The sequence below is a fragment of the Sabethes cyaneus genome, chromosome 2 (assembly GCF_943734655.1).
Source record: "Sabethes cyaneus chromosome 2, idSabCyanKW18_F2, whole genome shotgun sequence".
NCBI classification, from domain to species: Eukaryota; Metazoa; Arthropoda; class Insecta; order Diptera; family Culicidae; genus Sabethes; species Sabethes cyaneus.
This window is the reverse complement of record NC_071354.1, coordinates 151,763,834-151,782,082: the sequence shown is the minus strand read 5'-3', so window position 1 is coordinate 151,782,082 and position 18,249 is coordinate 151,763,834. Positions and strand designations below refer to the sequence as shown.

At 39.3% G+C, this 18,249-nt stretch overlaps 1 protein-coding gene across 3 annotated transcripts in view; it reads right to left on the bottom strand.

The window, feature by feature from the left end:
* Nucleotides 1–9,690: 9,690 nt before the first annotated feature.
* The window catches only part of LOC128737030 (CD63 antigen), a 53,536-nt gene continuing 44,977 nt past the window's right edge, over nt 9,691–18,249 (bottom strand). For all 3 annotated transcript variants that reach the window (XM_053831575.1, XM_053831577.1, XM_053831576.1), the window contains exon 5: nt 9,691–10,330. In XM_053831575.1, the coding sequence (XP_053687550.1) occupies nt 10,052–10,330 (279 nt within the window). In that variant the 3' untranslated portion in view covers nt 9,691–10,051. The remainder of the gene's footprint in view (nt 10,331–18,249) is intronic.

Here is an 18,249-nt window from a genome sequence, read left to right as displayed (position 1 = left end):
GAACAGAGTTTTAGCTGTTTAATATTTATTTACGTTTTACGGATCTGCACGGCGAACTTTAATCAAAGAAAGGCTAACTCAACCTTGTGTATAGGTTCAAACTATTCATATTACTCTTAATCTCTTCTGTCCGCCAACCAAAAGGTCCTAACTCCTAACGGTAAACTTTACTGAAGACAAAAGCTTTTATTGCCGTGATCTCAAGATATTCCGTGATAAAATGAGAACTCCACATGTGTTACTAAATACCACATCGTGTGTGCTAGAGTGTACACCTGTACACACCCGCAATATGACTTTAATTTTGTATTTACTTCTGATTTTGTGTTACACTAGAATTTCTCTTACGTAATTTCTTTTTATGTCCACTTTTTATGTCCGAAAGTTGAATTAACGCTTGGAAATTTTGTTGCTAATTTTTTTCAAATAAAATTTTTTTCAGTGGATTACTCCTACCAATTTTTGGTTTAAACCTAGGACAGGACATGACACGTTGTATCGCAAAAGAGCCAATTTACTATGAAAAAAAGCCAGCTTCCTGGTTGGCTGATTTTATGCGTGCAACTGTAGAAACAAAAATTCACAAGTGTTGCTGGAAACCACTGCAAACCCTGAAACAATCAAGTTTTTCACGTTACTAGGTTTTTAAGAGTTTGTTTATCGTGGCGTGTTAACATAAAACAAACTAAATCGAAATGTAAGTATTATTCGATCAGATTGGATCTATTTTTGTGTAAATAGTGATCAACTAGGACAAGTGGCTTCTATCATAAACTGCAGCTGCATTCTTGGAAACGCTTTTCGTTGCCGTTGTAAATTTTGAAAGGGAATCGCCAAAACAATAAACAAGAATAACAAGAAGTCACATGTCATGTCCTCCCAAGCAACCAGAAGTTCGAATATTACTTGACACGCGAACTCGAAAGTTCACAATTAGTTCATATTCCGTGGAACTTTCTTGCTGATTAGTAGTGTATATCAAGTATACGTGGAACTAAATGCTTTAAGAAGTGCTGTGAGTACTTAATACAGTACTACATAAAGCCCCACCCAAGTAACAAAGAGTTCGAATAATGATGTCTAACGAGGGTTCCCAAGCAACCAGAAGTTCGAATACTACTTGACACGCGAACTCGAAAGTTCACAATTAGTTAATATTCAGTTCCGTGAAACTTTCTTGCTGATTAGTAGTGTATATTAAGTATACGTGGAACTAAATGCTTTAAGAAGTGCTGTGAGTACTTCATAGATACTGCAAAGCTATTAGGATGCTACATGAAGTTCTGAAGTAACTTTAGTTGCTAACAAGTTCTGCGTGCTACTTTTTCTTTACATTTCTGGTGATCAAATCAGCAGACCCTAAAACTATTTGAGATTAATTATTTTTATTTCAAGCGAATAAATTTAATCCTCGCACATTTCTAATTACAAATATAAATTAGAATGCAATGCTCTTCATCATGTGTTGTGTTGTGTAGCATATGCTGTCGGTATCTCACTACTAGTTAATTGCCTGGCTCCAAACTTTATGTTCTGTAATTAACTCGCGCTGCATAAAGCTGCTGCAAGTTCTAATACGAACTTTTACTTAAGAACAACTCATTGGCAAAATTCAGATCGCTTGTATACGACAAAGGTGACGCAGTGGATCGCGATATGTTTATAACGCGGAACACCCGGGTTCAAACCCAACAGCAGGCAAATGCAACGAATATAGAAGGTAGGTGGAAGTATAAAAATAGAACATAGAAGCGCTGCTAAATTTTAGTTTTTTCTTGGTTTTGACAGTTTATTTCGAAGCTGCTTAGCGTTCTATGCAGTGAACCCAAGACAACTTGAAAGTTCGGTTAATTACTTTAAAGTGACTCTGCTTAGCAAGTTATACATATACATAAAGCTGTTTAACCCTCGTTAGACACCATTATTCGAACTCTTGGTTACTTGGGCTGTCCTAGGTTTAAACTACAGTAATACCTTGATATAAAGCAACTTGGGTTGGCTGGGAGTTTCCAGATGTTAATCATGAATTTGTTTTTAACGTCATCATTTTGAAACGAAGTGATTCATCATAAGGCAATGTATAATACAATTGCGATCAATGAGACAATACATTGCCGGTTTAGATTACTCGCACACTGAGCTTCTCGTAGTGCACTTTACTATTTTTATCTCTAGGGACACTACATCAACAGCACAGGAAGGCTACCGTGAATCACACTTCTTATCGCATACGTACGAATGTACTCATAGGTACTATCTTATCATTATACTCTGAGTATTCAGTATACCGGTAATACAAACCGTTTATGCAGCTTTTAGTTTTTGCCGGAAAAATCTGTACTTTCTATATTTACATGTCTTTTCAATTTTATTTTTATGGGATGAATTTCTTTGTAATTTTATTTACTTTTAAATTAATTTGGCTCGATTTTATTACCCAAGATAAATATTAAATTCAATTTATCATATCGTTATTTTCATATCGTACCATTTTGCATTTGCTGTCAGTTCTTCTCCAGTTATCCTCCAGCCAATAATCAAGCGTGTAAGGCGCTATATCTCTGCATATTAGCATTGGTAAGAGGAAATGCCTATCAACTTAGGGACTATATTGGCTCGTTACATTATGCCTGATTTTTGTTTTCAGGTATAATAAATTCAAGTTATCATACGGTTTTCGAGCCGGTAATTACGCATGTGTATAGTATTTTTCGATATATAATTACAAATTATGGTTGTTTATGAGTACCATTACTATTATATTAGATTTATAATAAAAAGGATATATTTTATATCTTAATTTTCGTAATTACCGGCTCTACAAGAAGTTTTTCGAAAATCCAGGTTAGTTGCATATAACTGGTGCTTACATACTAACATTATCCATGTAGATCCCCCCATCTACTTTTTTTTCCTGTGTCGAGTCATCACTGCGACCAGTATAGTAGATCTATTGTGATATCGCCCGGGTGTTTGTTGTCTGACCTGCACTGCATTTCTTTTTGCTATAATCGCTATTGAATGAGCGATATGCTTATTAAATTATATGCGTGCTTGTGTGTATTGGGGTTTACCCTAACTTCAATGCTTGATCTACTTTACCAACTTATTCCTCGCTGCCAGTACTATCCCATATTATAGCCGTCCCTGGCGAGGACTCATTCATTCCTCTGACCAGTACACTTAACTATAGGAGGGATATAAATTTAGAATTTAGCATGACGGAAGGATACAACAAACAATAAGGAAAAGTTCAAACGAGCTAGTAATGCATATAGAATTCTGAATGCCTCTCTATACAAATCATATGTATTACGGGTGCAAACAAACTTGAAAGCAAATCCACGTGATTTTTGGCGCTTCGTTAACTCTAAGAGGAAAAGTACTGTAATTCCAAGAAATATTCACATGAATGGAGTGACCGCAGAATCTGCCATTGATTCGTGTCAATTATTTGCAAATCATTTTGCATCTGTTTTTGCGCCAGATACCGCTTCAAGGTTTGAAATTTCTGAAGCCATCCGTGATGTTCCTATTGATTTAGTAAATGTTGGAGTATTTACCGTAAATCCCGAAATGGTCTCGTTGGCTGCAAAACGATTGAAACGTTCGTTCGCCCCAGGTCCTGATGGTCTGCCCGCAATTTTAATATGTCGTTGTGTGGCATTATTAGCGCAACCTTTGTGTGACATATTCAACTGTTCGTTCCACCAAGCAAAATTTCCTCGTATCTGGAAGCAATCTTTTATGACTCCTGTTTTCAAACGTGGTGACCGCCATGACGTCATAAATTATCGTGGTATTACGAGCCTTTCAGCCGTTTCTAAATTGTTCGAAATTATAGTATGTAAGCAGCTCCTCAATACCACAGAGAACAGACATTCAAGCGAAAGGTCCCCACTTGGATAAAACTTATGTCAAATTAGTTGGGAAACTATAGTGATGATGTCGCTATAGGCGCATAAAATTCTACACTAAACTCACAACAGCTAGCTTCTGGCGCTAGCATAACGCTTACAGTCCATATATACTAGCGCCAGAGGAGCCAAAGGTTGTCAGTGTGCAAATCAAAAGAATCATTTAGTTGGGAAACTATAGTGGTGGTGTCGCTAGCATATTAGGTGATTTTAATTTGAAATTTTATCTAAGAATTCCCGAAAAATTTGTTCCTGAATGGATGTCTGTTCTCTGTGTCAATACTACAAAAAATTATATCTCCAAGAACCAACACGGTTTTATGCCCGGAAGATCAGTTACTACAAATCTGATGAATTTTACGACGAAAATAATACATGGCATGGAAGAGAAAGCACAAGTCGACGTAATTTATACGGATTTGAAGGCGGCTTTTGACAAAATTGACCACAATGTACTGCTACAGAAGTTATCCCGTCTTGGTATCTCCGCACAACTGACAGCCTGGTTGGAATCATATCTAGCGGACCGTGAACTTAGATTGAAGATTGATGGCTATGAGTCACGACCTTTCTCAAATAAATCAGGAGTCCCACAAGGCAGCAATCTCAGGCCGCTACTGTTTGTCTTATTTTTTAACGATGTTGCTCTGGCTCTGGATGGAAGTTTCGAGCTAGTTTATGCAGATGATTTGAAGCTGTACGTAACAGTACGCACACTGGAAGATTGTTGGCGTCTACAAAGCTCGGTAGTAACATTTGCGGAGTGGTGCCGAAGAAATAAACTGATTGTTAGTGTGGAAAAATGCCAGGTGATCACGTTCCACCGTATCGATCAGCCAATTCTATTTGATTACCACATCGATGGTGTCACGCTTACGAGAGTTACTAAAGGTTCTGACTTGGGAATTCATCTTGATACAAAAATGACATTCGATTTACACTGTACAAAAATCATATCAAAAGCAACGCGACAGTTGGGTTTTGTTGCCAGGGTAGCGAAGGATTTTTCGGATCCGTATTGTTGGAAGTCGTTATACTGTGTACTTGTTCGTCCAATTTTGGAAAATGCTTCGATTGTATGGCATCCTCATCAAGTTACGTGGTGCCTAAGGATTAAACGCGTCCAGAAACGGTTTGTTGGTTTGGCGTTGAGAAGCTTGCCTTGGCGTGATCCCAATAATCTGCCACCGTATCCTGATAGATGCCAGCTATTGGGGCTGGACACTCTGGAACGAAGACGAAAAATTCAGCAAGCACTGTTTATAGCAAAGTTACTGAATGGGGAAATCGATGCCCCCGAACTACTTTCAATGTTAAATTTTCGTGTCCCAGGCAGATCTCTCCGAAATACGACGTTGGTGCAACCAATATTTCATCGAACTGTGTTTGGCAATAATAAACCGATATCAGCATGTATTCGCACATTTACGGCCGTTGAAGAGTGTTATGATTTTGACGAACCAACTAAACGTTTTTTGTGTAGAATTAGGTCGTTATTATTTTAGTTAATTTTTAAATTCATTAAGACATCATTGTCAGATGGAAATACTGTAAATAAACAAATAAACAAATAATTGAGGGGGGGGCTGATAATAAACCCATGCTAAAGTCACTTGACATCGAATGGCTTGATTCTGCCAAGATTCGAACCGACGACCACTCGCTTAACCGGTAACCTTGCGGCTACGGAGCCCCCCCATCTATTAGCAACAATTCCTTTCCCGAAATACTTGTGAAGATGCAGAGGATTCCCTGGTTTTTAGTAGCAACAAGCGTTGGACTAACACTCCTTCCCATCCCACCAGGACCTGCATTCGGATGTGGCCGGCATCGGTATTCATCAGCATGCAAGGGCCTGATAAGGATGCATAATGAGGAATAGCATGCTATCCCAAGAATGCTTTTTCCAGCCATTATTTTGCAATTTTCATCGGTCCTGGTCAATAACAGAGTAGCAGCACACGGGCGGTAACCTCTGCTTATGCTTATGCTTATGTTATCCTCCAGTCACTTGTAATTCTATCTTCTCGATAATTTCTATACATCAACACAAAGCCTTTTTTATGTTTTCGAACCTCCCCCTTGTTAATGAATTCACAAATCCAGCCACTTGCATAAGTGCTATCGTTCCAACTGCAAGAGAAACGCACCCCTTTACCCATTTGAACCTTCCTCCCTCTTGTAAGAGACCCTCTCCCTCCTTTGTCAACCGTGAGTGCGCTATGCGCTTCGAGGCTGTGTGCTCGCGAAAGTGTAGGCGTTTGTTTTTCGAATGCTGCGTCAGTGGCGTAAGCGTTGAATGCTATGCTATTGATACTCGGTAGTGTGAGAGTAGGTATCATTTGCTTCGATTTGCAACATTGCTAAGAATCATTTTTGGCGACGTGCAAGAGAACGGTTTATGCAGGCTAAGAATGAACCATGAAGCATGAACTCATGCGTCTCTACGGCGAACCCGGTATTTAGAAAGTGACTAAAGCTGGACGGATACGTTGGGAATGCCGGACCAAAATGGTTTTCGCGTTGAATCCGGTCGGAACAAGACGAAGAGTTGCTCAGCGAGCGAGGTGGCAAGACTAGGTCTAGTGAGATCTGGCGAGTATTGCCCAACAAAAATTTTTCTTGAATAGTAGCTTATTCTACCGTTATATAGCTAATTACCGGGTAACAAGCGCTTGATTAACTGTTATTCAACAGGAATGTTTGTTGGTTGGGTGCTCGCGGAACTGGAGATCAGATGCCATGGACCGAGTTAGATGGAGGAATTACGTTATACAGGCCTTGTCATAAGACGTAAGATCGACTAAGAAATGAAGTGGTAAATGATGCAATATTACGTCTAAGACTTTTGTCGGTGAGCTGCTCATTCCACCCGAAGTAAATTACTTACTAGCCTTTGTAATTTGCCTAACTTTAATAGGGTGGTTTTTCTGCAGGTCTGCCGCCACCATGATAAATCTATACGCAATGAACAAAGAACAAGAAAATTTGGACCACACAATCGGAATAGATGGTGAATGACCTTTTGGGTTAAAACCACTCTAATAAAAAAAAATCGGAATAGACAATCAGGATAGATGAATGCGAGGTAAACGAGCTATGAATTCTCTAACCTTGAAGCGTTCAGTGCTCTCTGGCATACTAAAGAATCGCAAGTTCAACGTCGTACCACTGCAGGAGATGTCATATTATCTACTGGAGCTGCAGTAATACATGCGAGCTGGATAAAGTTTTCATTGTGATGGGCGAGATGCGAAAAGAGGGAATTGGGTGGTGACTAATCAATATATGCAGATTGAGAATCAAGGGCATTTCTTCAACATAAGTATTATCAGCATGTACATGTCTCACCTCGGAATTTCTAATGTGAAGCGCGCAGTAGAAATTATTCCTGCAGGAGCGTGAATACGATCGCTGCTCAAAACATGAGAACACGATCGCCGCCGGGGATTTCAACGCTTAGATCGGCCAAGAGGAGGAATACAAATCGGTGGTTGAAGGATTCAACGCACGCCAGCTGACTAACGAAATGGTGATTCTACAGTTGATGAAGGGACGGTAAGGGAAAGTAATGAAGAAGGATTTGTTCGGGAATGAAGGGGAAGGGTGGAAAGGAAGGGGGGGGGGGGGGGTAATAGGTAGCTATGGTTAACAAGTTGTCGTTGTGACTCCTATCTTTTGTCCAATGCTGGAAGGTGCATGGGTCGAATCAAGCTGTAATCAGAGATTATAACCGGATTTGAACCCACAACACCTGCCAGGGCGTGTCGCTCACTCAAGTCACGAGTTTGGTCAATTAACGAAATGGGCCTAAAAGTTATTGACTTTGGTGTCTTCTTGAATATGGCCGAACCAAGTACCTTCTACCAACATTAATTACTACTCTAGTACACCTGGAAATCACCAAATCAGGCAAAAAGACAGATCGACCAGGTTTTGATGCCAGCACTTCTCAGATATCATTGATGTCAGATATTATCGAACGTTAACTCGGACCACTACCTGGTGAAGGTAAAAATAGGCCTTCATTGTGAACAACATTCCGAACCGTCGTTCGCCTCGATGAAATGTCTGACTGATGAGCGACTAAAGCAGCCTGACATTGTCGAAAATTGTGCGCATTCGCTTGAAAGTGCGATGCCATCAGAGTAAGGCTTCGTCGAAGCTCCTCCACAGGACTTTTAGACCACCATCAAAACAGCCAACAGTAATTTAACAGAGAACATTCACGGGCAGATGGAACGAAATCAGTAATAAGAATGGTATGACGATGAACGTAGGAGGGTAATGGATAAAGAGAATTCTGCACGGGAAACAAACAAGCGCAGTACCACTCGTCGGAGCGTGGAAAGACATCCGAAATCTTCTGGGAGAACAAGCGCTGCCTGGAGGAAGAAAAATGTAGAATTGGAGCTGCTACATCACTCATCATTTGTCTGCATTAGCTGATTGTAAGGATTTGGGATACAGAATAGCTACCGGAGGAGTGGAACGTAAGGGTTATCTTTCGATCTACAAGAAAACTGAATTTGCAAGAAGGTATCAGGCATGCTTCGTTGAAAAAGGTCAACGACAGACACGCAACACGCAGGACACCATCTTCAACAAGTCAAGCCAATTTGTCTGCTTTGTCGATGACATTATCGACAGAATATCTATGGCGCTGTTGAATTTATCTACCTTGGTTAACTAGTAACAGCGGACAATAAGCCGTGAGAATTGGAGGCGTATTATTAGCGAAAGTCGTGTTTACAAGCAATTGTGTTTGAACACACTAAACCCCTGAAAAGACGCTCATTAGACCTGTTGTTCTCTACGGGCAGAAAAGGGGGATAGCGTTCGAGAAATAGGTATCTGCGAAAGCTCGACTTTTTGAGAGACGAGTGCCAAGAAGGATCTTAGGCGGCATATAGGAGAACGGAGTATAAAGGCGGAGGATAAACTATGCGCTCGCATAGCGCTACGAAAATCCCAGTATTCGAAAGATAATTTAAGCTGGACGGATACAGTGCGCAGAGCATGTTGCAAGAATGCTGGACAATAAGTAAAATAAATATTCACTTAAATGATGACACGTTTTCTAAATCCGCTTGTAGACGTTTCAGATGTTTCAGGGGAAGGAAGATGCCCAATATGGAGGAAGAAATACAAATTCAAAAAGGGTTTTTAACTAAAGTTAGAATTTTTTGTTTAGCGAAAACCTTTTCAAACTAATGGTTTCGCTAGATTAAATAAAGATATCGACTTTTTTGAAATATTACAGATAAAGATGGAACATTCAGGTCATAGAATTACAGAGGTGACAAGGTACTCAGAAACTGCTAAATTTAGAATCAAAGCGGAAAGTTACCTTTATTTATAATGGTGCTCTCCGCTTTGATTCAAAATCTAGCGGTTTTTAAATGCCTTGTCGCCTCCGTAAACTATAGTCTCTGTACATATAATAAACCATCATCCCCACAAAAAATAGAACTTAAAATTTTGTTTTTCATCTAAGATAAGACGCAATTAAGACTAAGACTACGACGACAGGCTGTCTTTTAACGTATAATTTAGAACCAACCGAGAGGCCCGTTGTCCCTAAACGACATCTTACACATGTATGAATCATAAGCCACATAATCAAATCTTTATCAGTACCGGAACATTGATCAATAAAGTTGCCTTAGTGAACCCCCGTCAATTTGTCCCCGTCCTAATAGGTTATCTTTCATTGTTTTCGGATAATAGATTATTGATCATGCACGCATTAGGTATTTGAGTTGGTTTCTATTTGAAAATGATTCCTGTTGTTTAATATAAGTACATTCGCCGATTTGAATACGTTTGAAACTTACTAGCTAGTCCTAAATCTGATTGATACGCGGTAGCCATGATAAAAAGAGATAACAACTACATCGATGAACCTTAAGACCTATATACCTAATCATATGCAGTGATAAGTACACGTTTATCACTAATAGTAATAACGAACATATGGACGAAATGGCTGTTGGCTGGTGTTTCATTGAGTAGGGGGCATTTACTAGCCCGGTCGATAACTGCTTCTGGAGGCGATTAAAAATATTTACGACGTACCTAATCTAAATAAAAAATAAAAATGCAGCTTGATCGATCCGAGGATACTGCGGAAGTCATTTAATTATGGGATGTTCTATCTTAGGCACGATCGGTTTCGCTGCAATCGGCGGTTTTGTACTGCTGTGGATTGACATTGTCGGCATTGGCATTGTCGGAATTGTCGAAGCCATGGTGTGTGCGTGGGCACTGCTTGTGGTGGCAGTTTCCGATGACAGTGGCACTAATTCACGGGTCCGTTTGACCCGGAGCGAATGATTATCCCCGATTGGAAGCATCAATTTTGGCTTCTTGAGCAGCATCACCAATTGAATAACACAGAAAATGCCCAGGCTCTGAAAATGAAAGATAAAAAGCATGAAACCATCATTGGGAACGTTACTGTGAATTGAAAAGCTATTACTATCAGGCGAGACAAGGCGTTACAGAAGTACCAAGCTTTTTGTTGCCCCTGAATATACGCTTTCTCCATAGTAGCAAGCTTTCATCGCATATTTCAAGCGTCAAGCTTTGTAAAGAGCACGATTCATGGCTACGAATTGAAATAAATTCACAAAGATTGTTGCATGGGAACCTTATGATAGGAACAGCAACATTCTAGTAGGTGTATTTAAAACGACAGTGTTTAATAAAATTTATATAGAGGTGGGTACAATTCCGCTAACAGCTGATTAGCTCAGCTAATATTTTGGTTAATGGCCAGTGTTTTCGCTAAATTTCGTTTTCGTTTTTGTTAGCTTCCGCTAAATATTATGGACCGCTAAATAAACCACTAACTTTTTTTCAACAAGAGTTAAATTAAAAATTCTTTAAACTATATTATTTGGCTATCATCTAGGGTCAGTTAAACTATAGTGGACCTTTTGCCTATAATAGACCTCGGGTACAATTTCAGCTGCTTTTGATTACTAATACCTAAAAATCAACATTTTCAACAAGTGGGGGTCCATTACACGGCTAACAATGCAAAAAATGTGGCCATTAAGGCGAAATTAGTCATCATCGATTCTGCAAATTTCAAACGCATTTTTTTGTTTGAAACAAAAATTTGGTTCATGAGAATATATTCGCTGTGTTCAGATTTCCAAGAAGAATGCAGTGAATACATTACAGAATCCCGGTTTTAAACCCAAAAACTGCTTCCGAAATTGGGCTCCCCGACGAAAAGTTAATGACTGCAAGCTTCCCGTTAATGGACCCTCTCCATACAAAATGCACTAGAATTCCTATAATGGACCCCGTTATCCTATTGTAAACCACGAGGGTCAATACAAGAAAAACGGACATTCCAATTTGTTTTGAAAAATATGTAAAATGTAAAGATTTACAACATAAATTGAATTTATTTCAGGTTTTTTCGATAGTTACTAATATTGTAAGTGCCATCGGTTGGGTATTTAGCTTTATCAGTTCAAAATAATTCACAGAAATAGACAACTCCAGCATTAAAGGGTCCACTAATGGTTAATTCACCCTATCAATATTATTGTAGAAATTTGGGACACAGGATCCCAATATTTCACAAACTTTTGTACGCTGGCGCAGTTAATGGATTGAAGAAACCCTACATTCTCAAAAAAAAACATTAAGTGAGATTTACCCATTTCCTAGGACATCATTTATTTCAAAAGGTCTTGAACCAAGCAACACAAAAAAATCACGAGAATGTAATAAACTTTTCTCAGCCATTTAGGAAAATTAAACTTCAAAGCAAACTTAGAAAAATTGTATTGAATATACATACACTTTCGAAAATTCATATCTCAGGAATCAAGCATGTAGTACTGTTTAATACTTTTTAATGAATATGTAAGTAAATTTTTGGAGCAACCCAGTAAAAATATTGTTTGGAAAAAGCTTTCACAAAGTTTGTAATGATTGAAGAATATATAAGAATATATCTTAATGGTGGAAGAAATAATATGAGCGTTCGATGTCAGACAGAAATATTCGAAGTTTGAATGTCGACCATGAAAGTCTTCAAAGTTTGAATTAATCGAAATTCATCATCAAAATTTAAAATGATATACGCTACGCGTTAGATTTAAAACTTGCTATAGTCATGGTACTCCTTGATTGTATCAAAACCTTTGACTCAATCAACCATGCCTTAGTTATTTTGTATAAAGCTAAAGCGTTCATTTTCATTTCAAAAATGTATTATTAATCTCCTTCATTCATGTCTATCTGGCCGACACAATAGGCCGTATGAATAAGACAGTTTATTTTGCTTTTCCCGCTTAAATCGTATGGGAGCATTTGCTCTATATCATTTATGCATACGGCCTAATATGTTGAATTCAATGGCATAAAATCAGACTTATCTAGCGAACAAACGGAGTCCCGCAAGGGTCAATTTTAGAACCGCTTTTGTTTATGATGTTTATTAACGATCTTGCTGAGCAATTTAAAGAGAAAAAGCAAAGCCTAGGTGCTAGATTTCGTTATCGAAGCTTGACCGTTTGTTTTATACGACAAACTTCGCAGCCAGCTGTTAGAGGACAATTGCAGGGCCAGTGCAACGATCCTATTGACTCTAACAGCCTCTCCCAGCCGAGATTAAAACATACGACAACTGACTTACTAGGCCTTGACCAGCATCGTACCTCGAGGCCAACTGAAAGCGTGAACGTGAAAGTGAACTGAAGTCGTGAAAGCGGTTAAGCGGAATCCCAATGCTTTGGTCAGGGAAGTGGCTAAAAGTTCAATCTGTCCAAGTCTTTCGCTTAGAGAGCCAAGCACTGGGATGAACTGCATACGTACAAAGTGTAGGAGGCTCCAAATCATAACGTACGACAAAAAATACGGTGGGAAAGTCACGAGCCCGGAAACTGTACAGATGCTGACGAAGCCTCAATGTTTCATCATGGATGATGAGACTTACGTCAAGGCGGACTTCCGGAAGCTTCCGGTGTTACTGTGCTTCACCGCCCAGCACAAGTTTGATGTTCCGGAGAAAATAACGGAGCAGAGACTTTCAAAGTTTGCCAAGAAATAGATGATTTGGCAAGCGATCTGATCATGTGGCAAACGGAGTGCGCAGTTCGTGACTACCGGAACTGTAAACGGGAATCCCAAAGAGTGTCTACAATAGCGTCTGGTTCCTCGTTCCTCTATTGAAGCAGCACGAGGGCCCTACGATCTTCTGGCAGGGTTTAGCTTCGTGCCACTTGTCGTATCCGAAAACAAAACACATCTTTTGTTCACGAAAATCGCACACAGAATGACGTATCTGACTTTTCTAACGTTCCTCCGACCTTACGGGATATTTGGCGTACACGCTAAAGAATTATATACTCGGTTGCCAGATAATATGTCGGACCTCATTAGCGCGTCAACAGTACTAACATTTCAAAGCGTCCTTTTTATTTTATGTTCAAATTTATAACAAGTACGTTTCTCAATTCATATAGTCTATGTAAGTTATTGATTTCCTCATATTCTACTTCACCAACGCTATTCACTACACCACTATTCAAAGGATGGATGTGGAACGAAGCCAACGGAGTCACTTTCGTATCCAAGGACATGAAACCTCCCCGCGAGCATACGGTTATGGTATTGAAGTTGAATGAAATAAATATGCTAAAAGCTTACTATGTAATGGGTTATTTTTTATTGTCTGAAAGTTGGAGAAGGATCGGTCAATTAAGTAATTTTCTACAGCGTTTCTTCTGTGGTGCAATTTGATGTGGAACACCCTTTATAATAAGTTGAAGTATAAACAATGTTCGCTTCCCTCGAAAAGCGGTTATTGACGGCGATGAACTTAAAGCGATTGCTAAATTCATATATTTCATATCTCTGGCTTCCACCTGCAGGGCGACAGCAGCACGAATAATGAGATTTAACGACACATTTAAACTGGGAATTGGGCCTTCATTGCTCTCGGCAACGTATTTCGATCAAGGAAAATACGCAGTCGCACAATGTACAACACGCTAATTAGTCCGGCAATCCTGTAGGGACTAGATGTACGTGCGCTTGCCGTATTCTATCAAAAGGTGTAGTGGACTATTTCTGGCGGAGTGCAAACGGAAAGCAGAGAGTGAAGCATGCGCACGAAGCACGAAATGCAGCGCTCCTTGGAGAGATATTCGTCGTTAGAAAGTTTACGGCTGGGAGGGCCACGTTACAAGGCGAGGATGCCCGACAACAGTACGAGGAATTCTATTCTACGGGTTACATGGCTCTAGCAGATCGAATCTAACTTGCGAGTGTCGAGACGCTCAAGGAATTGACGACGATTAGCCCAGGGCCAAGAAGAATGAAACCTAGTTTTTGATACGGCACGAGTCACACCACACACCGTCTTTAAGATGCTGACGAAGAAGAAGAAGAATATATACATAATTTTATACCTAGCCAAGTTAAACTCAAATGATCGTAACTTTAACAATATGTTTTCATCAAATCTCTCTGGTGGCCTCTCAGGTGGTCTTGAGGTACGACACTGGTCTAACAAGCCAGTAGTGGTAGCTGGTAGGTTTGAATCTCGACTGGGAAAGACTGTAAGAGTCAACAGAATCGTAGCATGGATCCCGAAATTATCTTGTGCTCTAAGAGCTGGCTGTGAAGTCTGTCGACTGAAAACAGTATGTTGAAGTCCGAGAGCGGAATGTAGCACAAAGAATTTGCTTTGCCTAGCTTTGCTTGGTTTCACCAAATTTGAAAACTTTTCAAAAAACATTTCCTAATTTCGAAATACATGCATCTCGTGCCCATACACTACTTGATTATTCTAGAATTATTCCGAGATTTATTGGAAAACTTTAGAGGGTAAATAAGAAGATAACCAGGTTATTTTGTGCCCTCAAAATGACAGACCCCATGTAGCGAAAGTCGTAAAAAATTATTAAGAAACACTAAGATGGAAATAATTTATCGTAAAATTTTACAGAAATTTTACGCCCCGAATTAGCTTAAACCTGTAAATCTTCAAGTGGTAGCGCGTAGGGTTGCGTTACCGGTTTTACCCAAACCGGTTTTACCGGTATTACCGGGCTATTTTCCAATACCGAATTATCGGGTTTTCCACGATCAGAATCGGTATTTTCGATATTTTTTGCATGATCAAATAACAACTTGAGAAGCCTGATTCACTGGTAAAACTTTTAAAGTATAGGGGAAACTTAATTAAATATTGAAACTTCTACAAACAATAACTCAATTATGTAATTCTTGCGAAGGGAAAACCCCGAAATACCTCATCACAGCATAGAGCCGGAGTGCCTCGTGCTTCATGAGTAGTCCTCTCCATTCAACTCGGTCCATTCCATGGGCCACTTGCGCCAATTTCCTAGGCGTCTTAGAAGTCACAAGTCGCTTTTGATCTGGACGAGCCATCTTGTACGACGATTCCACCGGGTGCCGGAGGAATTGTTGAAGAGAACTGCTTCTATCACACTGTCATTTGGCATCCTGACGACATGTCCGACCCACCGTAGCCTACTAACTTTAGCCAAATGTACGATAGCGATCTCTCCAAGAAATCTGTTGATCGTAGTGTTTTGCGAAAAGCAAAGTGGGTCCGATTTCATGCTTGAATGCACCAATTAATTAAGAATATTGAGCAACAGAAGAAATGTGCGATATACAGTAAAGCTCTTCAGAAAACCTTCAGTAAAAATTAACGGAGCTCTCTAGAGAAATGTCAGAACACACCGCGGAAGAGAAATTCGTTCGGTTGCTAGCACAAACTGGAATAGAAATAAATTTTTGATTAGTTAGAATTAGAATAGCCTGTTCGCAGGGCTGAGCCAAATCAACAGGCTCCAATCATCGCTTCGAACGTCTCTTTCCGATCTAAGAAGCAACCATAAGCTTTACTTAAGCGATGAGGAATTCATTAAAAAAAAATGGTCGCAGTGCTAGAACCAGTGTTGGCTGCTGTCGAATTACTATACCTACCGGAAATATTGCAAAAACTAACCGCAATTAATTAATGAGTTCAGAAACCAGAGGAAACAAATCAATTGGACTTTCAGTATTAATTTATCATAAATGTCAGTATGTAAGCCGCTTATTGAAAGTTCTTGGACGAGGGTTTTCATATGCCACATATCTAATTGACCAGTAGGAATTGTGAACACCGAATAAAGATTCTCTGCCGCCGGCAGTTTTTTCATTGAAATTTGAATCGTTTGTTTGAGAAACCCGACTTGTGCATTTGACACAGCTGTAGGAAAACAACAATAAAATGATTTTCTCGAAATATTTTTGATATCAATTGAAGGGGGTTTGTGGAATTACCCTTTTCTGTAATTTTGAAAGGAGATGTAGGAGTACTCAACGGTTCAAAACTGTCAAAAAGTCATGAAAATGGACTCATGTCAAATAATGCTTATGGGCTTTCTCAAACAAACAATTCGTATGTTCTCGTTTAAGAAAAAGAAGACATTTTATTTTTTCAGACATCTTTTCTTCTTCTTGTTCGTTTTTCTCAAGCTGTGTTTTGTTTGCGAAATTAAAAAGTTATAAAAGCCTGGCCAAGCTACTACCAACAAAACAAAAAAAAAGTTTGTTCCAATACGTTGTGTAGTTTCTGAGAAAAAGCTACATAAAGTTTGAAAATCGTGGTTTTCCAGGAGCGGCATTTTATTCCGCTGAAGTGGTTCCACGCCGCACTGAAATGCTTATATATATGATCGTTTTTCGGCCACTTCCCGTGGTCGGATAATTACAAATTTAGTATCAAAATAAGCGGAAAAGATTGCAGAATCAAAATCTGAAATTAAAAAAGAATGATGTTTTCAAAATTTTTGGTCGTTCATGTCCCCTTAAAACGCCACTGTGACAGTCTTAAAAATCATCTTTTGGGAAGTTAGGCTAGATAGTTGTAATCCTGTGCCCCAATTCGGTCCTACATGGTTAATAAAATCAATGACTTTTTGGGATTTGGGTTATGGAGGTATGGTGTGAGAAGGAAACATCGGAAGAAAATATGCGTAGATAAAGCAAGCCCCGCAATTGCAGAGCAGATACGCAGAACTTTCAAGTTCAGAGGTATAAAGGCGACAGATGCCGACATAATCCAGTATGCTTTAAATAATAAAGAGCGGGACTGTGTCCAGTTAGAAGTCCCCTGATTGTGCGTAGTTCACTGTTTAACTGTTTAGTCTACAACCCTGTATTTGATTCCGACCAGATGCTTTCTTAACAGCATAATCTAGGTGGGCAGCCCAGTTCAGTTATATAGCAGCCATATAAAATTATTCCAAGGAGTTTGACTACATTGCTGAAGCTCAGCCTGATAGTTAGACACCAGTATAGGGGGAGTATAAATATCTTTCTTTTTCGCTTAGTGAATGGTATAACGTCTATTTTTGTGTAGCTTATATTAAGCCACCCTTGTAAACATCATAACATGATGGTGTTTACAGCTCCTAGCTGCACTGCAACAAACTTTCCTTTGGCGGCGTAAGCAATAGTCTCATAACCAAGCTGTGATAGCTTGTGAAGGAATGCGTCGGCCACCAGTGACCAAAGCAAGAAACAGAGAACTACGATTTCCTTTTGAAAGAGAGCCACACATGATTACACTACAGCCGTAATAATTAAAGCGAAGGGCGTGTTATCGAAAGCACCTTCAATATCAAGTAAAGCACAAAATACCGTCTCTTGATATTCGAGCGTTTTCTTGATTAACTTCTCTATGCAGTGCAATGCGGTTTCTGGAGATTTATCGTGTTAGTATGCATGCTGATTTCCATGCAACGGAGTTTTTTAAAAACTCATTGCGGATATAGTTATCCGTGATTTTCTGTATCAACTTGAGAAGCATTGATGTCAGACTTATTGGTCTGAAAGACTTATGCATGATTTTCTCTTTCTTATGTGCCTTAGGTATGCCTTTAGGTATCTGCCTACTTTCCGACAATTCCCCGGGATATGTCCCAAAGTGAAACCGAGAGCTCGGAAATTGTAACGCTGTTCATTTTCTGTAAGAAGTGAATAGAATACCATCCGGATCTGTTTATTTTATTGGTACAAAAGAGCTAAGTGCCCATTTGATCGAATACTCGAATCAACGTGCAAGAAGAGTCGAGTCGTCTGGCAATTATGTAACGAGACTTTCTTAAACAGCGAGGCCTAATTTCATCGATTTATTCTTAACATTTTTCACTCTGCATTTAAATAAAGGAATAAATGGTAATCATGCAAATAATTCTGAGCGGCCAATTGTGTTACATGCAGTCAAGGATTGTCCACTACAATTTTTAACATTTTTACCTTTGTTATACTATAACAAAGG